At 40.6% G+C, this 21334-nt stretch overlaps 1 protein-coding gene across 1 annotated transcript in view; it reads left to right on the forward strand.

Annotated features, from left to right (window-relative positions):
- The window catches only part of HIBADH (3-hydroxyisobutyrate dehydrogenase), a 164916-nt gene that overhangs the window by 126963 nt on the left and 16619 nt on the right, over positions 1 to 21334 (forward strand). The window contains exons 5-6 of the mRNA XM_089669890.1: positions 1181 to 1314; positions 3592 to 3668. Coding sequence (XP_089526016.1) covers positions 1181 to 1314; positions 3592 to 3668 — 211 coding nt within the window. The remainder of the gene's footprint in view (positions 1 to 1180; positions 1315 to 3591; positions 3669 to 21334) is intronic.

Genomic DNA, 21334 nt, shown 5'->3' on the forward strand with positions numbered 1-21334 from the left:
ATACCCAAATACCACCCAACCCGTAATCTTCGCTCCTCACAAGACCTCCTACTTTCTAGCTCCCTGGTCTCCACCTCACACGCTCGACTGCAGGACTTCTCCAGGACTTCCCCCATCCTCTGGAACTCACTACCCCAATCCATCAGACTGTCACCTTCCCTCCTCACCTTTTATGCGCACCCTGAAAACCCATCTCTTCAGGGAAGCCTACCCCGCCCTCATCGAACAGCCGATCTCCTCCACTCCTCCTACCACTCCATCCCCCACAGCCACTTCCTCCTGTACCACTATCCCCTTCCTCTTAGATTGTAAGCTTGAAAGAGCAGGGCCCTTGAATCCCTCGTGTTTTGTTTTGTTACTGTATTGTCTCATGTTCTGTCCCCCACTATAATGTACAGCGCTGAGCAAACCTTTTAGCGCTATATAAATACTGTATAATAATAATATAATAATTCCTTATTCTACAAATGCTAGTTGCCTGGCTTTTAGGCAGATTTCTACAGCTGCAATAGTTTGAATTACACTCTTTGAATAAGTGTGCTTTTAAGGACTTCTAGCTCTACACTGACTTTCCAGATTTGCATAATTGTTCTAGGTCTGGTATTTAGAAATTATTGAAACTGCTGGTTTAGCATAATAAGCAGGCAGGAGGAGATTAGTAATGGTAGGCCCTGTATTTTTTTTTAAATATTTACTTTAATTCTAATGGAAAGGAAGTGCTTAGGTAGGCTTAACAGGAGAATTCATAGTGGGTATCACAAACTTCACAGCAAATGCAATGATGAATCACTGAAATCATTCAACTTGGCTCTTGATCCCTCTTTCAGAACAGCTGCACTGTTTTTTTTTTTTTTTTGTTTTTTTTTATAGCGATTTAGAAGGTTGGAAGGCTGCTGAGTCACTATTGGAAGGGGGAACAGGGTAAGCAAAACTACACAGAGAATAAGTTTAGTGCTTGTGTTTGTAAGTTTTGAGGATTACAACAATGGCTCCACTGTGCCTGCAGCTACATAAGTTAGTAAGGGTTTGTTTTAACCTTCATTTACTGCTCGTTTATGTATATGTAAATTTTCGAATGTTCACATCCATGCCTCAGCTATACTGTAAAAGTGAGCTGTCTTTTGCCACTGTAGTATAATGGTTCTGGAGTAAGGATGCATTTCTTTCTTTTCTTTTAAAGGTGTTGGCGCTGCCAAATCTGGGAACCTCACATTTATGGTTGGTGGAGTTGAGCAGGAATTTGATGCTGCCAAGGAACTTTTGACATGTATGGGAGCCAACGTGGTTTACTGTGGAGAAGTTGGAACAGGGCAGGTATGCTTTACACTTCCTAAATTAATGAGAATTGTCATGGAAAACGTAAGAACAAAATATGATGTTTTGTAAATGGTTCCATTTGCTACATGGTATTAGTTTTTCATTTTCTGCTAACCCCTTTAATTCTCTCATATGCTCTTATGCTCCCTGCCTATTAATGACAAAGTTGCTTTGTCATTCTAGTCCTTATCAGCTTTGCTGTCTAAGGCTTCTTTCACACCAATTCTAAAATGTGACCAAAATGCATATGCGTTTTTACTGTGTTTGCAGTGCATTTTTTACAGAACACAGGACTCATAAACCACACCAAAAATGCAATGCAGGTGTGTTTTTCATTTGTTTTTGCTGAGTTTTCAATTGATTTCAATGGGGAGGTGCATTTATTTATTTTACCGCAACAGAATTTTAAAAACGCACCGGACCTGCAACAGATCAGCGTGAAGAGTTTTATCGATATACTTGGTCACACATTTTTCTTCTGCTTTTTTATTAATGCAAACGTGGAAAAAAAACGGATCAGTGTGAAAGCAACCTAAGCCTGTACTCAACTTGAAAAAAGATCTTGAGCATATTGCATGTACACCTGGTGCACCACTTTATCAATCTTGTTTTGCCAGGCCTGAAAGCAGGGATGGAAAAAGCCTCCAGGCAAGCTATCTTTTCCCCTTGGGGATCCCTAAGCCTGGCTTTTAGGGTGCCAGGCCAGCAACACAGCCAATAGTAGTATATATGTCAATGATTGTCTCCGTGCTTTTACAGCACCTAGGCAAAAGTGTAATAATCTCATAGCTCCTCCTTTTTGCTACCCCTACATTTTGTCAGGTGACAGGATGACCGTTCATTAGATGAATCTGTGTAGGCAAACCACTAGGCCTGCGAGAAAGAACTTGGTGGTTGAGATGATTAATGATGTTCCCAATTGTTGTAAGGCATAAGACAGTAGTTCTCACACTATATACCACTGACAACATTTGTGTCACTAACCTGGGATTCTGTTGCCCAGGCTTAGGCACACTTCCAGGATTGACATCCTGTTGGCCATGGAGTCTTTTTTTTTTTTTTTTTTTTCTAGCCCTACAATACAAGTATGCTTGAATGCTGGAAACCATATCGGTAACCAATAAACACCATCCCCTCAGTGATACCTGTAACAGCTGATGGGTGGAGAAGAGAACTGTATATATGACTGCTGTGGGAAGGTGGCAACTATGTATGTCAGATCTAAGGTGCATTATTGCTGGTTCGTAGAATTGTGGAGGATTTGTTCAGACTTGCTCATGAGTTAATGGCTATTATACTCCAATCATATTAAAGCAAACCTCACCCCCCCCCCCCCCCACACGTACACACACACTAAAAATCCCTGGTGCATACAGCTCTGCATGCTAATCTCAAAACATCTTTTGTTCATTAGGTAAATAAAAGATTTATTCTGTTACTTACATTTACTTTAATCCCACTTCTGGTTTATTGAGGCACTGGTAATGTGCCAAGGCCTCACAGCTGCCACAATAATGAACAGTGTCTGATCAGTGCATGTGCAAAATCTGGCTCTGACGTCATTGCTGGGCCAGCAGTAAAAACATGAAAAAACATCCACCCACCAATGACACCTACCAGTCAAAATGGTGGCATGGGATTTTAGAATAAGAGTATTGGTGTGTGGCAATGTAGAAACAAGGAAGGAAAGACATCTTAGGTGTTTATTTTGCTATAGAAACCGCTATCAGTAATACTGGCACTTTTATATGGGGGGGGAATTGAGAAATCCAGTTTAAGATGATCATTGATTGCACTCTATCCAGAATTTCCAAAATATTTTATAATGAATTGATGGAGTCTAATGTCAACACTATATACCTGTTCTGTAGTTACTATTTATTAAAATGAAACTATTTGTAACCTTTTTTTTTTTTTTTTTTTTTTGGCCTGTCAACTACAAATCCCCTCCTCCAGTCTCAATCAATGCCCCATTCTCCTGTGGACACCTCAAAAGCAGCTCTAACTGGTAGTCAATCAACTTGTATTCAGGCTGTCAGCATGTAAATGTTGACATTATCCAGCCCAGACCATTGTCTTGTTTTTAGACTAGACATCTGTGACTTTGGCTGATCAATGAGAAATGAAAAACTTACTTTGGTAATGCACTTTAATTGTTGAGAAAGCGAGTGCACAAATTACCACTGAGCAAAGGTTTGCTTATATTTTACAAAGGGCAAATAAATAACCTCATAACTTGTTTTCACAATCTCATTAATATTTGCTTGTTTGCAGGCAGCAAAAATTTGTAATAACATGTTGTTAGCTATTGGCATGATTGGCACAGCAGAGACCATGAATCTTGGAATAAGGTAAGTGATATATGAATTTTTAATTTTTTGGGTACAATCAGTAATGTTTAGAACTATGCAAGGGCACTGAGTTTTGGGCAAATAAATTGCAATTTCAAATAAATTTGATGTTTTCAAATCCTTTTTCGCTTGTGTGTGCGTCTTCCTTTTTTTTTTTTTTTTTTTTTTTTTTTTTTTTTTTTTTAAGAGCCCCCAAACTTTCTAAACAAAGGGCCAGTTAAATGCCATTCAGACCTTGGGGAGACTGGACTTCGAGCCAGTGAGAAAATGCCTCAGTATCTTTGAGAGTAAACCATGCCCCAAGCTTGGGGGTCAGTGGGAGTAGTAAAAATGGAGATATTCCTGTTCTAAAATCCAAAATACTTACGTGTGTGTGTTTGTTATTTTGTAATATAGATAGATAATATAATTTTATTGTATTTTTATTTTTTTTCAAGCAAACATTTGCATAAAACAGGAATTATTTTTTCAGATGCTTTAATTTTAACTTATCAAACCCATGTAACATCTCATGTGTTATATACAGTTTGTAAGAATTTTGGATTTGAGCACGAGCTTAGTGACCAGACTGGAGTCTGTAGCTTTCCACCAACTGTGTCTGTCTGCCATTATTGCCACAAAATTTCCGTTAAAGTATACTATAAGCAACTAAGTATCTGGTGTTTTGCATAGTAAAGTGGGGAGTGGTTAGAGGGGGATCACTTTGATGCAGTTGGGCAGTTTGAACATGGATTGCAATATATGCAACAAAGAATCCCTGTTTTGTTTGCAATATATAAAAATGTTTATCAGTGTGTGTGTAGGGTTCATTTTAAATTTCTGGAGTAAAATAAATGCAGGTTTGGGGAGCAGTGAATAAAAAAATTTAATTAGTGAGGCAAGAAATAATTCCCTGTGCTGGTATCAGTGGAAGGAATAGTGCTACATTGTTGCTATCAGTGGGAGAAATAGTACCCCATCATTGGAGTCTGTGGAAGCAATAGTGCCTCAATGTTGATAACTGTTGTAGTCCACCTATGTTACATCTTGCTATATGTTGCAGTTCTCCTGCAGCCACTTTGTCTACATGTATCCCAATGATGGTTGCATTACATTTTTCTAGACCTGTGCTAAGTACGTCAGCATGGTTACCTGTAGTTTTCACTGGGAGAGCATATGGCAGTGTCAACACAAGAGCACAACTGGAAGACATAGAGCATTGTCATCCAACAAGAAATATCTGAACAAGAACTTTGATGACAGATCAGCTGAAGATTTAAAGTACTGAAAATAACTCTTAGAATTTCAATAACATGTTAGGGTACTGTTGTCTGACCCCGCTCCCTAAGTCTTGGTGAGGGGACAGCACAATGATGCAGTTACACTTTAAAGCTTTTACCAGGTTTTAGGAATTGGGTTTACATATACTTTAACTTTCCAGACTCCACAAAGAACTAAGATTACAGTTTTTTGGTGAAATTACCCTTTTAATTAGGTTATGTTAAAATGTACATATAGTGGAGGTTCTTATTCTTTATAATGAAGCTGTTTTATTGCTGTCTGTTACCCTTACCCTTTACCCTTGCTTTCTATTATATTAATAAGAGTAGATGAAGTGCAAACCCCCTGGCTGGGACATATATAAAAAAACGGTTTAACCCTTACACTCTGTTTAACACTACGACAAATACATTTTAGCTGAAGCAACCTAAAATGCAAGCATGACATCAGTTTTGGGCTGGCCTTCATTTTATTCTTCAGACCAGTTTAGAGCATAGCATTGTCCTGTGTGAGCACTACACTTTGTGTGGTTCTATAAAGAGGTGTAAAAGGCAGTAAACTTATTGACTTCTGCTTGCCTCAATATTCATGTCTTTATGATTGATTTTAGTTTTCTTGTACAGATACCAGAAACTTCTGTGTGAGGGAAAGTTAACTTCATAATTTTTACCACAGGGGAAGGCTTAATGTATGGTTTGTAATTTAAAATAAATAGGCCTACATGTTAAAGAAACATTCCAGGTATGGCATTTATACGTAGCTACATTGGTCCAGAGTGGACCAGTGTAACTAGGCATATACTATATTTGACAGACCCAACTGGGACAGGGGCTTTTGGAGGGGACTGCAGGCTAGCCTCTTGCCTATTGACCATGGCTCTATTCTTTGGTGTGTGCCTGCGGGGACCTTTGGAGTTGTTTACTTTGTATTCAAGTCCATGTCTCCTCAAAACACACAGAGTCTGAGAACTGGAGGACCGTGATACAGATTTGAGATTTGGGGTCTCTGTGCCCAAACCAGCATTGACTGCTTTACCCCCCCCCCCCTTCCCAGTCTCAGAGACTCTAAGAAGATGTTAATATGTTCAGCTCAATATAAACCTGATTGTGAGGACTCTTTATGTAATCTGTTTAGTAAGGTGTTATGTATTTACTGTCTTTTTCCCATTGTGTGCCTCCTAAGTGTGTGTTAGGGACCAGCCGGTGGTAGCCTCTAGTGGCCCACAGACCAGAATTCCCCAGGGTGCGGAATCTAAGTTGCGACCTGCTTGTTCACCAGAGCCCCTGATGGTGGGGATGAACTTGGAGCAAGCCGAGACCAGGTCGCGACCCCTGGGTGCAACCAGCTGTGGTAGAGGCACCTGTCGGTGGTACGCAGCAGGTGAGAGTCTGATGTGAGGAGGTAGAGTAAGCGAGGTCAGACAGGCCAGGTCGGTAACAGAGGAGCAGGTCGGTACAAAACAGCAGGCAGAAGAATAAACGGGTCACAGTCCGGGTTTGGCAACAGGAGATCAAAAGTGCAGGAGCAGGCAGGAGAATGGTCAGGCAAGCCAGGAGTCAGAGCAGGAGAAGTCAGCAGATCAGGATCAGGCAGGGTCAGCAGCAAAGTAAACTCACAGGAACACAGGAAAGACCATACGGCACTTGAGCATTGCAAGAGCTGAGTTTAAATAGCCCGCCCGACTCCTGACAGGCGCTCCTGGGTCCTAATGCTTGCCCGGCGCCGTCATTGGTGACTGGCGCGCCTGGATCCTAGTGCCCACCTGCCTGTGCGTTTTGTCAGGACTCTACGCATGTGCGGATTTGATCGCCGCAGCGATCTTCCCATTCCCTGACATTGTGTTTACCATTGTTAATTGAGTCACCTATTGTTTCTGTTGGCAAGCCCTCTTGAAGCTCCTGCATGATGAGATTACTCTGATGTCAGCTTCACATTGTTCTCTAATCAGTGTGAGATATTTATCCTAATGTATAATATTTGTGGGTATTGTTCATGTGGGGACTGCCTCTATTTGTGAAGTGTATAAATACCTGTGATTTCTGTTCAATAAAGTAGTTGAAGTTTGACATCTAAGGTAGTCTCGTCTACTCTTGAGTGCAATGCCCAGCTATAATACCTTGGCCTGTGTCCCAATGGCAAGAAAGTGGTTCTCTGACTGAGTCACCTAATCAGGGTGACAGGCGTTCCGTCACACTATACCTGTGGAATCTGGAAACTGGAAATACATTTTAGTAGACACCACTACTCAAGTGATCTCACTAGCTTCCAGGTCCCAAGCCAGTCTAATTAAACAAGAGAAGCTAGGAGGATGGCACTGTACATATCTGATGGCTCGTTGCAAAGATGTGGCCAGCAGTGAAAAGGGATTCGACCAGAGATGATCCAAACAAAACCTCAGCTTGGAGCAGGCCGCTGCTATCCAGCCAAGGTGGGTAAACAACTGGGGTGGAGGGGGTTTAGTGTTAGTAATCTTAGCTTACGGAGTGTACTGGGGCATGATGTTGCCAGGGAAGCACAATGTTGGCATTATAGTGTTACAAATATGTCTGGTACCACAAACCACCTTCCTCTCTTCTTCAACATTAATGCATGATAATCTGCACTGTTTGCAGGTTGATCTCTGATTTTCTGTGGCTCTCATGCTTTAGCACAATGTAGACATGTTTTCATTCATTCCCTCACTAAACTGCCTATATTCTCCCATTTCTGTTATCTTATTGGCCTTCCCTAACTGTTAGCCAGTTCAATGAAGGGATAAATGCACTGCTTAGCTGCATGAGATCAGGAATTGGTTTATTCCCACTAGCCACAGTCTGTCCTCCCTAATGCCTGAAGGACAGAAAACTGTCCCTTTGCTTAGAATACTCCAGTGGTGACCACTGGAGTATTTTATTGATTAAAAATACCAATAGAAATGACAAGGTTGTCCCAAGTGGGAGGGGGCATGCAGACACCTTTTAGGCATGGGCTTGCTATGTCTATTTCTAAATATGTCCCAGCCTTGTTGGGCTCAGGTTGACCTCTGGGATTCTGAAATGTTGGTTTGCTTTCTATGGTGGCATTATACTAATTTAAATCTCTTGTTTTTATATTGTAAACTAGTTAAAAGGATTTCTCCACTTTAATAAGGAAAAATATTAATAATTGAGATTCCATCTGAGCTAGATTTGAGAATCAACCACAGTAATAGCAGTAATAGTATTATTATTAATTCTAATTGACTCATTTTGGGTGGATTTACATCACTTGTCCCTATAGGCACTTGGCTCTTTTATATCCAGGGGTGTGGACATTTTTGAAAAAATTGATTGTCCAGGGACTAAAACGGTGTCCCACTCTACCTGTCCTGATAAAAAAGAAAAATATAAATTTTAACCAAAACTTTATTTAAATCTGAGGTGATTTTAGGAATGTCTGGGGCTTTTAACAGCAAAAGATGCTTTATGGAGACTTACACATGTAATATTTTTAACATTGCGCTGCTTATCCCCTCCTCCTCCCCTCCCTGCCTGTCTCCAGCACTGCACCCGGGAGGGAAAAGGGAGGGTAGAGACCTTGCAGTGTAATGAGCGCTGATTGGGTGCTCGTCAGGGAAGGGGAGTGTTGGGCTTATCCTTTATCCCTTTCGCTGCCAGAGCTGTTTTTGCACAAGTTTAAAAATCATTTTAGGCCTTAAGATTACATAAAACCCCCAAACATATATTTTCTGAAAGCAGAGACCCTAGAGCGTAAAATAGTGGTAGTTCCAATTTTTTATGTCGCATGATATTACTGTGAAATTTAATTTTAGGGCACAAAAAAGCAATAAATTACCCTATTTTTTGTAAAATATAAAAGATGAGGTTGCACCGAGTAAATGGATATCCAACATGTCAAACTTTTCTATAGGCGGCACATTTAAAGCCCCTTTAATAGGAGATCATCGGTATGGAGGAGGTCTGGTGCTAGTATTATTGCTCTCATTCTGGCATGCGCAGAGATATGTAACGTGTATCGCAATCAACATTTTCATGCATAGGCGCCCCAGAGTGTGCTTTTAAGTTTGTTGAGGGCCTCAAATTTTTTTTTTTTTTGGGGGGGGGGGGTGTATGTTATGTGCTTGGGTGTAACTTTTTAAAAAAAAATGTTTTTTTCCCTTCCATCACATAGGTGACAAAGTCCGCTATGTGATGATTTTTGGTGACAGGTTCTCTTTATTGAGACATCCAAGGTCTAAAAGACCCTGCATGTTTAACCTGTCCGCCAGTGAATGTAATGCAGAGCACATCGCACTGCATTAAATTTTTTTCCTGGCCTCCATGGCCGGAAATCTCTCAACTGAGACCTGGAAGTGAAATCATAACATCACTTCCGGGTCAGGACATGAAGGGGAGGGGAGCTGACATGTACGCTCTCCACCACTCGCTCTAGCCGATGGCGGTGAACTGGTCCTGGGCCTGCAGATGGGCAAGCGGAGCCTGGGAGATCACACATGGGGGGGAGGCTGGCACTGTGTAGTAGCAATCGGGGGCAGCGCTGCTGCCTGAATGCTTCCACCTGACAGGTGAGCCCTGCTACTTGGACTAAAGGTTGGGAAAAAAAACTACCTGCCCAGAATTACATGTCCCGGGCGTCTGGCGATATTTCCTGCCACTCATCAGAACTCAAAAAGTGGCACGGATAAGTTACAAAGCATCTTCAACATGTTGAATGTGACTAACTGCTGCCAAGACCTGGATAAATGAGATCCATCACAGGCATCCACATTTGTTTTTTCCACCCATGGGCACACAACTATTGTCATTTTTATTGGACCTTCACTGAAATAATGCATATTTTCCAAGTTAAAGGGCACATGTTATGTTATAGGGAACAGAACATAACATGTGCCTAAGCAGTGCCCCTTTGTCTTGAATTTCTTCCTGAAAAATAGTAGTGTGCTTTCTGTGCCTAAATTGTCAAAGCTGTATATCTGCAGTGTGATGTCATCTAAGGCCATACATACAACAATATGATTGTGTAATCCATAGGCAATTAACTTAAAATTTACCAGTAATATGCAATGTGAAGACAAACCTAAATTTACCAATACTATGCAATATGAAGACAAACCTAAACCATTCATTCAGTGTATAAAGTCATGCAGGCCAATATATAACATATTTTTGGTAAATCTAATGAAGATTGTATAATCAGATTGTATACTGTATGGGCAGCTTTAAGCACTGTGCCCCTGACTGCTTGTGTGATGAGATTTGGTGATGTTAATGGTGTTCTACCTACTGAAGAGGAATCATTACCCAAGTCATCAGACTATAAGTCTATGAAGCCAGCTCTGACATGAAGAAGTAGAGCCTTATTTTTATCAAGATGTCCGCCTCCACACAGACACACTACATAAAAAAAAAAAGTATAAAAGATTGGTAGTGGGGAAAAGGTCAGCTGTGGGGGGGAGGTAGCAGTACTACTGCTAGTAGTACTAATGACTAGTCCTTTGCCTTTTTTTTGGTATAGCTTCCATAGCATAGGTCCTGTTTTTGCTAAATCTGCCTTTTCGTGAAGCTTGTATAAAGATTTTAATGATACCCCTGGGTCTTAACGATACACATATACAGTCATGTGAAAAAATTAGTACACTCCTTGGAAACTGACTTTTTCAAGGCATTTGAATATGCAAACATTAGATCAGCACCTACAGAAAAAGGTGATCTGTTTGAATAAGAATACAAGAAAAAATGTCCTTTTCAATCATATTCAACTAAAATATTAATAGATGTACTGTCGAAAGTATATAGTGGGTATAGAAAAGAATCGCCCTTCTTTAAAATTATCACATTTTGTTGCTTTGCAGCCTAACATGAAGACACACAGTTTTTGTCTTATGCAGTTGTATTTGCCCAGTGTGACTTATAACATCCTAGTGAAACATATAACACCAACATGCCAGAAAAAAAAAATTCAAAAACCGAATCACTGAGTTGGATAAAGGGGTCCCTTGTGTCAGTATTTTGTTGAACCACCTTTTGCTTTAATTACAGCCTTTAGTCTGTTGGGATATGTCTCTACTGTCTTTGCACATCTAGACTTTATAATATTTGCCCACTCTTGTTTGCAGAACCACAAGTTCAGTTAAATTTGATGGTGACCGTTTGTGAACTGCAGTCTTCAAGTCATTCCACAGATTTTCAATGGGGTTTAAGTCTGGGCTCTGGTGTTCAAGAACTTTCACCTTTTTCTTCTTCAACCACTGTGTGGTCATTTTTGCTGTGTGCTTTTGGTCATTGCCATATTGAAAGGTAAACCTTCTTCCCATTGACAACTTTCTGGCAGAGGGCAGCAGATTTTCCTCAAGAATTTGGTGGTATTTTGCCCTATTCATTTTTCCTTCTATCTTGACAAGTACTCCAGTCCCAGCTCCAGACAAACACCCCCATAATAGGATATTACCACCTCTATGCTTTACTGCAGGAATGGTGTTATTTGGATGATAAGCTGTATTGGATTTCCCCCAGACATATCGTTTGGTATTGAGGCCAAATAATTTAATTTTAGTCTCATCTGACTATAACACCTTTTTCCATGTTGCCTCAGAATCTTCAAGGTGCATTTTGGCAAAGGTCAGTCATGACTTCATGTGGCCTTTCTTGAGGAGTGGCTCTTTTCTTGTTGCCCTCCCATACAAACCACATTTGTGGAGAATTTGTGATATTGTTGTAACATGCACACAATGACCACTCTTTGTCATAAATTCCTGCAACTGCTTGAGAGTTGCTGTAGGCCTTTTGGTAGCCTCTCTGACCAGTTTCTTCCTGGATCTTTCATCCAGTTTGTAGTGACGTTCTGATACAGGGAGGGTCTGTGTTGTACCAAACACCTTCCACTTCTTAACAGTGTGCTTCTAGGCATTGATAAAGTCTTTGACTTTTTTTTGTAACCATCTCCTGACTTGTGCCTGTCCACAACTTTATCGCAGAGATCTTTTGACAGTGCCTTGCCACTCATAGTTGATTGTTTTCTTTAGTTACACTATCAGGGGCTGAAATGCTCCAGGAAAGCACTTTTTATGCGGATCTAATCAAAATTACCACAGCTGATCACAGTTGAAAGTCAAATGGCTTTGTGTGCTTTTGAGAAGGTGCTTAGCTACACCTTTTTCCAACTCGGTGATTGTTTTTAATTTTCTTCTGACATGTTGGTGTTTATATCTTTCACTTTTTTCACATTATAAATTACACTTTTATAACATGAAAAGTGAAAGATATAACACCAACATATCAGAATAAAATGAACTAGTAAATACAGCTGGATAAAACAAAAACTGTCCATTTCAGGCTGCAAAGCAACAAAATGTGATTATTTTAAAGGGGAGTGATTCTTTTCTATAGCTACTGTAAGTATACCCTTGGCATCAAAAGCTAGTATTGTCCCTTGTTGCAGAAATCATTGATTGCAGGCATTTTGTATAATGCCTACAGTCTGACATCAGCTCAGTGAATTACTTCACCAATTTTCTAGGTAAATTTCTTCAATTTCAAGATGTTTGTGGGTTTTCTTGCATTAACTGCCCATTTCACAATCCCCCTAAAACTTTTAGTGGGAATCAAATCAGGTCCTTGACTTGGTGGATTTGCTAATGTGCTTTGGATTAATATCATGTCTGAAAGACTCCTTTCTGGTTCAACTTTGGACAGTTGACTTTGCATGCTCATCAAGCACATTTTGATTTGATGCAGAATGTATAGTTGACTTGATGAGGTCGAGCTGCCCATGCCTTGAAGCTGCAAAGCAAACCCAAACCATAATGTTTTCATTATCATTCTTTACATGGATTTGTTGCATATCAGGTTGCCTACAGCCAAGAAGCCACGGGTCACCTTTTCTGCAACTGTGAGCAGTTTTAAAGGCAAACCTTTTTTTAGATAGTGAAGATGGATTAGAACAACTGTAAGGTGGTTTTTTTTTTTTTGTTTGTTGTTTTTTTGTTTTGTTTTGTTTTTTTATTGCTGTCTGTGTCCCTCATTAGGGAAATTCATTCACCCACTCTATTTGTCCTGGTGACCATTTTCGTTGAAAGTTAATGAAAGTCTCAAATTTATTACAGGAATAGGAATAGAGGAAAAATCTTCCAATGGGTACACTGGTGACTACCAGGGATTTCCTCTCACTTTCTGCTGTGGGACAGGAAACTAAGGGAAATCTCCCCAATGGAGATGGCAAAAAAACCTTACAGGGGTTATAACACTCCCTTGCTCTATCCAAAATGATAATTTAGCTTCATATGTACAAAAGTGTTATAATTCAGTAACTGTGTCCTTGTCATGTCTTCAGTCTGTCTTTAAATAAGTAGCATCAAAATGAACATAGCTTGTGCTGATATTCTAACTATATATTGAAATATTATCATGACTTTGTTTTGTTATCGCTCATGTATCTCTTTATTGCTTTCCATGTTGGACATAATGTAATACATAGAGTATCTCTTAATTAACATATTGAAAATTGAGTTTTATTGAGGCACATAGTTGGTAAACTATCTTGACCTATGCTGTTGTCACAAAGTAATTGAGATAAAATAGGAATTTGTTTTGCATCAGTGATAATTGATTTATCAATATCCCTAACCATAAACATTGTAAAATGGAATGGGGCTAACTTGTTAAGAAAAGATTGTGAAGCAAATGTGATTCTGAATGTAGTTATTGTTAACCCTACTGGTGCCCATCGCTGGGATTGACAATCCATGAACAAAATTTTAGGATGTGGACACAGATATAGTTAAAACTATTGAGGTGGCAGTTTTTAGTTTCCTTTTAAATAATAATTTACCCATTGGTATGATGAGAGGATGCAGTTTTATGCATAATAGACTATTGTTGCGCACTAATAACATGGGTTCGCAAGGCAAAGGGGTTGCAGCCCACCTGCTTTTGTTTTATCAGTATTAGATAAAAAAAAATGTAAAAAGGAAACCAAGAAAAACCTTAGCATTTGATAACTTTTCATAAAGCATATTATCTGGATTTTATTTGGATGCTTTGCTTGGCTTAAACGGTTTCTGTTCAGTCATTTTGTACCATGCTGAAGTTTTATTGTGTGTAATTCTGCCTGTGAGTGTTGTGAACATAAAAAGTTATGGCAGGAATACACGGTTACAAAAACTAATGAAAATGTTTGTTTCGTGAACATTCATACAATTTTCTAACGGTTGATCATACTACAATAGCCAATATCAATTTCAGGACTGAAAAATACAGAGCAAACATTTTGTTGTATCTCATATGAACAACCCTTTTTCTATTCTTGTACGCATAAGCAGAAAATAAAGACAACCCTGATGTATATGTCAACTAAAGAATATTCGTTCATATGAACAAAAATACCATATTTAAAAAATTATTCTTTACAAACCTAAAAAATTATCCAAAACCCCAAGTGTTGCAATGGCTATTGTTGCACTCTTGTCTTTATCCATTTTGACCGTTAAACGACTGTTCGTGTACAACAAAAATCCAGTAACGAATGTACATAGAGGGAGAATTAGAAATACCACAGTGACTCTGGCTAATGTTTGTTTCACTAAAATGGATCATCTGCATTTCTTGTGATCCCTGCTGCCCTTGTTGCTTGATTTCCAGAGGGTTCTCTCGTGTTAGGTGGAGATTTTAATTTTGCATCGGAACCTTTATTGGATGTTTCCAGAGGTGCGTCACATCTGTCTTATGTCCTCTTGAAGAGATTGAAGAAGGAATTTCTAGGACTGAACCTGGTTGATCCATGGAGACTAATGCACCCTGGGAAGTGGGATTACACTTTTTTCTCCTCCGTACATCATACGTACTCCAGGATTGATTTCTTTTTGATTCAGCATAAAGATCTTCCATGCGTAGCCTCATATGAGATAGACAGCAACTCCTTTTCTGACAATGCACCAATTAATTTGACCCTTGCAAGGGAGGAGGCTACTCGTAGCCCCCCAACATGGAGGCTCTGTTGCAGGACCCTGACATCTGATCGGAACTTGATAAACTGTTGTCCAACTACTTCTCTGAGAATGCTCACTCCACGTAGAGTCCAGCAACGGTCTGGGAAGCACATAACTATGTAGTCCGGGGTCTTTTGATACAGTAGGGGGCCCAAAAGGAACAGGAACGCATGCAGAGGATAGGCGAGCTTACTGCTCAGGTGCACTCCCTCGAACTCCTGCATGAACGATCCTTATCGGAATCTCACTTCTTGACCCTCTTAAAAGCCAGGGCAGACTTACAAGTGAAACTCAAAAAATTAGAATATCGTGCAAAAGTTCATTTATTTCAGTAATGCAACTTAAAAGGTGAAACTAATTTATGAGATAGACTCATTACATGCAAAGCAAGATCGTTCAAGACGTGATTTGTCATAATTGTGATGATTATGGCTTACAGCTCATGAAAACCCCAAATCCACAATCTCAGAAAATTAGAATATTGTGAAAAGGTGCACTATTCTAGGCTCAAAGTGTCCCACTCTAATCAGCTAATTAAGCCATAACACCTGCAAAGGGTTCCTGAGCCTTTTAAATGGTCTCTCAGTCTGGTTCAGTAGGAATCACAATCATGGGAAAGACTGCTGACCTGACAGTTGTGCAAAAAAACATCATTGACACCCTCCATAAGGAGGGAAAGCCTCAAAAGGGAATTGCAAAAGAACTTGGATGTTCCCAAAGTGCTGTATCAAAGCACATTAATAGAAAGTTATGTAGAAGGGAAAAGTGTGGAGAAAAAGGTGCACAAGCAGCAGGGATGACCGCAGCCTGGAGAGGATTGTCAGGAAAAGGCCATTCAAAAGTGTTGGAGACTTTCACAAGGAGTGGACTGAGGCTGGAGTCAGTGCATCAAGAGCCACCACACACACACACATCCTGGACATGGGCTTCAAATGTCGTATTCCTCTTGTCAAGCCGCTCCTGAACAACAAACAACGTCAGAAGCGTCTTACCTGGGTTAAAGAAAAACAGACCTGGTCTGTTGCTCAGTGGTCCAAAGTCCTCTTTTCTGGTGAGAGCAACTTTTGCATCTCATTTGGAAACTAAGACCCAGAGTATGGAGGAAGAATGGAGAGGCACACACTGCAAGATGCTTGAAGTCCATTGTGAAGTTTCCACAGTCTGTGTTGATTTGGGGAGCCATGTCATCTGCTGGTGTTGGTCCACTGTGCTTCATTAAGTCCAGGGTCAACACAGCCGTCTACCAGAAGATTTTGGAGCACTTCATGCTTCCTTCCGCAGAAAAGCTTTATGGGGATGCTGACTTCATTTTCCAGCAGGACTTGGCACCTGCCCACACTGCCAAAAGCACCAAAACCTGGTTCAATGACCGTGGGATTACTGTGCTTGATTGGGCAGCAAACTCGCCTGACCTGAACCCCATAGAGAATCTATGGGGCATTGCCAAGAGAAAGATGAGACATGAGACCAAGCAATGCAGAAGAGCTGAAGGCCGCTATTGAAGCATCCTGGTCTTCTAGAACACCTCAGCAGTGCCACAGGCTGATAGCTTCCATGCCATGCCGCATTGAGACAGTAATTGCTGCAAAAGGGGCCCAAACCAAGTATTGAGTACATATGCATGCTTATACTTTTCAGAGGTCCGATATTGTTCTATGTACAATCCTTGTTTTATTGATTGCATGTAATCTAATTTTCTGAGATTGTGGATTTGGGGTTTTCATGAGCTGTAAGCCAATAATCATCACAATTATGACAAATCATGGCTTGAACTATCTTGCTTTGCATGTAATGAGTCTATCTCATATATTAGTTTCACCTTTTAAGTTGCATTACTGAAATAAATGAACTTTTGCACGATATTCTAATTTTTCGAGTTTCACCTGTAAACGAGTTGCTGTATCAAAGGACCTCACAACGCTAGCATGGGTATTTGTGAGATGCTTTTTTTTTTTTTTTCCCCGAATTTTCAATGCTGGCAAAAGCATTACTGGGCCCAAGGAAGCGCACCTTTATTCCACATATAGTTACGGGTCAGGGGACGAAGGTGTCTACCTCTCCAAGAAATGGCTATGGCATTTTGTGATTTCTACCAAGATTTATATAATATTTTGCCAGGTCTGACAACTCAGCAGCTTGCTGACAGGACGGACCAGGCCAGTAAGTACATCAGGTTATCGGGTATGCCCACCTTGTCTGGTGAGAATAGGGAATCTTTGGAATCCAAACTTACTGCTGAGGAATTAGGCATTGCCCTGGCTCAGACGAAACCTATGAAGGCACCGGGACTAGATTGTTTCGCATTAGCCTACTACCATACTTTTTGCGACCAGATTGACTGCATTTTCTGAAAGCCTATAATGCTTTGGCTGGTGAGCATACTATCCTGACTGACATGCTGAGAGCGTATATTTTCCCTCATACATAAAGAGGGGAAGGATCCCTCCCAATGTGGGATTATCACCCGATTGCTCTGCTAAATGTGGATTTAAAGCTCTTCACTAAAATTTTGGCAAACGGACTGTTGCCACGTATCCAGCAAATGGTCCACCTGGATCAAGTTGGGTTTTTCCCCACTAGGGAGACTAAGAATAAGACTACAAGGGTTTTCAACCTCATCCATGCCACTCGGTCCGTAAAGTGTCCATTTATGTTGCTCGCCACTGTTGCGGAGGTTCCTTCGACAGGGTTGCTTGGCATTTGATGCGGGTCACCCTCTTTCATATGGGCCTTGGTCCCAATATGCTGCATTGGATTCTCACGTTATATTCCACCCCGTCAGAAGCTGTTGGGAATGATTGGCGCTCTGACTTTTTGATAATGAACGGCACCGGACAGGAATGCCCCCTCTCGCCCCTTATTTTTATTCTGACATTGGAACCTTTATTATGCACTGCAGTGGACCATTATGGTGTCTTGGGTTAAATGTCACCCATGATCTGGCTAATTTGTACTCGGCAAATCTGCTACCAATGCTCCGTGGTTTGAAAAACGATTTTCAGAAATGGCATTCCTTAGCCCTGACCTGGTTCGGGCACTGTAATGCCATAAAAATGACAGTCCTGCTGCGGATCCTTTACCTACTTCAAGCCATGCCAGTGTGCATCCCTCTTGCTTTTTTTCAGAAGCACCGCTTTCTATTTAAAGATTTCGTCTGGTCCCACAAGTCCCCTAGGATTAGCCTGCATCTTCTCTCCTTATCTAAAGCAAGAGGAGGCGTTGGCTTCCCGGACAATTTCAGATATTATAGGGCTGTCCACCTCTCGAGGGTTGTGGACTGGCATTGCAATGCGGAGCTTAAACAGTGGGTGGCTAAGGAGTTTGAATATGCCTCCCTCCCTCTAGTGTTGACCCCCGTGGATTGCTTCTAAATTTCTCAGAGACATGCTTCAGCCACTTGTTGGTGTCATCAGTGGCGAGTTTGGTTTTCCAGACAACCACCATGACCATACCGCAGCATTCTCCGATGGCTCAAATTGTTGGCAACCTGTATTTTACTCTGGGCACGACCAGCAGAATACTGCGGAGGTTGGCAAATCAAGGGAAATCTTAGTTGACGTTTGGGCAAGGGGAGGACTACCCCCCCCCCACCCTTCCAACTCTGAGCATTCTAGGTTGGTGGACCCCACTTTGGACAAGTTGCGCTCTATCCAGCTTAGGCATTTCTTAGACATTTCAAAGGGTACGTTATGTCCCACGAGTCCTTAATCCCTTTAAAGCACTATGTAGAAAGAAGGGACCCTTGAGGCACACATTGTCTCTGTTGTATAGCTACCTTGATGCCCCAGCTGATGATGAGGCTGATTTGGAGATAGTTACCGCACCGAGCTTCAGTATCCATTTGTTTGCCCATATTCTGAGCTGTTTGGATGGTACAATGCTTTGACACTTTCAGGTAATATCAGAGCTTGCCTCTAAGCTCAGTCTCCATGAATTCCAATTGGCCAATAATTATTTTGGGGAGGACACAATTTTTATGCTCCTAACGTATTGTCTAGTAAGCAGGCAGTGTCGCATCCCTTACTATGTATTACCTTCCTTGGTAGGCCTTCACTTCGAAGGGCCCTAGTGAAGCTAATAAGTAATCTTTAAACAAAAGGAGAAAGGATAAAGATATATAAATGTTGGCTAAAATCATACCTTTTGTTCTTCCTCAAGGGCAGAGACCAATCCACTAAAAGCAAGTGTCAGGCCATTAGATTATTTGGGACACATTTTAATGATTATATCATTTTGGAGGAGTACTTCATCCCCTATGCACACCAGAAACCTCTATACATCAGTGCTGAGCATGCAGAACTCCTGGTGTTGTCACTCATAGCTGGAATTACTGGACGGCCAAATAGGCAAAGCAAGCATGTGGAGTAGCCCTAGACCGGCCCAGTGGTGCAGAAGGGTGTGGCATCTCCAATCATCTGTGGCCTTCCAAGGTTTGGTTGCACATGCACCCGAAGAGGCTATGCTATTGATCCAGAAAATATTAGTTATAAGTGTTCATATGTTTACATTTGGAAAAACCACAAAGAAAACAAAATACAGACACACACAGAGCCTTCATTCTTTAATCCTTTCTTGCTATTCGATTTTTCCCAATTGAAACACTTGCAATTGATTCAATATTTTATTTCAAATTTTGTAACCATAATGGCTTTCTTTTTATGGTATTTTTATTACTTCTGAGAGACCGTTCCCAATTGTAAACAGAAGCGCGCACACAACACAGCCATTGGCAGCCTATTATGGGGGACTGACAGGCTGTCATCATTTTGATAGCTTCAGCAGTATATCTCTTGAACAGCAATGGGGCTCTTATGCAGAAAGTATCATATGTTCCCAGCCAATTTACAGGGAAACAGCAATAACATTTTATCATGGTTGAGAGCCCAGTAGCTGCTTCCTATTAAACTTGCCCTTTCAGATACCTGTCTCAGATTAATTTGTTGATTTCAAATGGAAACTCAGTCTTCTCCAATGAAGCATGACTTTCTAGGAAAGATGCGTACTGAATGACAATTATATTCCAGCCGGCTTTAGACCATTACAAGCTTTGGTCTTAGTGGAAGACAGAGGACTTCAGTAACTGATTTTAATACCATGTCTAATTTTCACTGTCAGTTATGTGGAAGCCAGTAGGAAGAATACAGAAAAAGATGAAATGCAAAATGCTTGCTCTTTTAATGGTACACTTGCAAGGAAAAAAGGCTTACAGCATGCAGGTTTTTCTGAAGGAAATAAGCATTCAGGGTGGATTATATCACATTGAAAGCTTGAGGTTATAAACAGACATTCCTTACTGCAGTCTTCTCTGTCCAGTGAATTTTTTGGTTGATAATTAATTAGTAAAACACAGTTTTGGGTTTTTTTTTTTCCTAAGAATCACATCTTGTCCTGCAACTCAATTTTGTTGTTATCAAGATGTACTCGTGTCAAGTGTGGGGTGGTCATACATCACCCCATCCTTGATAAATTTAAAACATTTTGAAGTTCAGTCTATTTAGAGATTTTCTATGGGTCAATAATGAGCACATTGTTTGTGTCATTGTGCAGTCTTTGTTTTGTTGTTGGAAAATCTTTGTGCTACAAACACAAATTTTTCCTATTTTATGGAGAAAGGTCATTAATGTGTTAACCATTCATGAGCTGCCCATGGGGTAAAGAAGATCTCCAGGCAGACGTAAAGGAAACACAAGCACATTACATAGCTGGTGAACAACCCTTATTTTTTTTTTATTTATTTTTTTTATTGTGCTCCATTATTTCTTCATATCAACCTTTTGTTGCCTCCACAGAAGAATCAGAGGGAAACGCTGTAAGCCAGTGGGGCTCTACTGCATTGCACAGTTGTCTTACATAGAGAAATTGTGTATAGGAGAAAAAAAGCATATGGATGACCTGATTAGTGTGCTGCTGTTCCCTCTCTATTCAGTTGCATGTTGGGGAAATTTCATTAATCTGAGTTGCTTTACCTGTACTTGAGAATGGTGAGGTCACGGATCTGGGCATGCTGTCTGGCATGGAAAAGTTAATCTCAAGAGAATCTGAACCGAATTGCAGATCCTTTGGCAGGTAGAACAGTTCACACACGTTTTTCATCTGTGTGTTTAAATGATTGACTATAGGTCTGCTTTAAAGTGTTACTAAACCCACAACAGTAAAATCAGGTTGTATATGCAGTAAAGCATGCTTGTTATACTCACTGTGGAACCTAAGGGGTTAATCCTCTGCATTGTGTAAAAAGGCCATTTGATCCTGTTTTCTCTGCCCCTCCTATTGTTCAAATGTCCACGTCTTCTCTCCTGATAAGACAGACTAAACCCGTAGCCACATGCATATGCTCAGTTTAGTATGTATTGCTAGAGAGGGTTTTTTTTTTTCTTGGCAGAGTGCATGAGATCAGCACAGGGCCAATCAGCACTGTCCAGGCAGAGGTCAGGGGTTTTGCATC

This window comes from Staurois parvus, unplaced genomic scaffold, assembly GCF_062004578.1.
Source record: "Staurois parvus isolate SC_StPar_1 unplaced genomic scaffold, SC_StPar_1.0 ptg000082l, whole genome shotgun sequence".
Lineage (NCBI taxonomy): Eukaryota > Metazoa > Chordata > Amphibia > Anura > Ranidae > Staurois > Staurois parvus.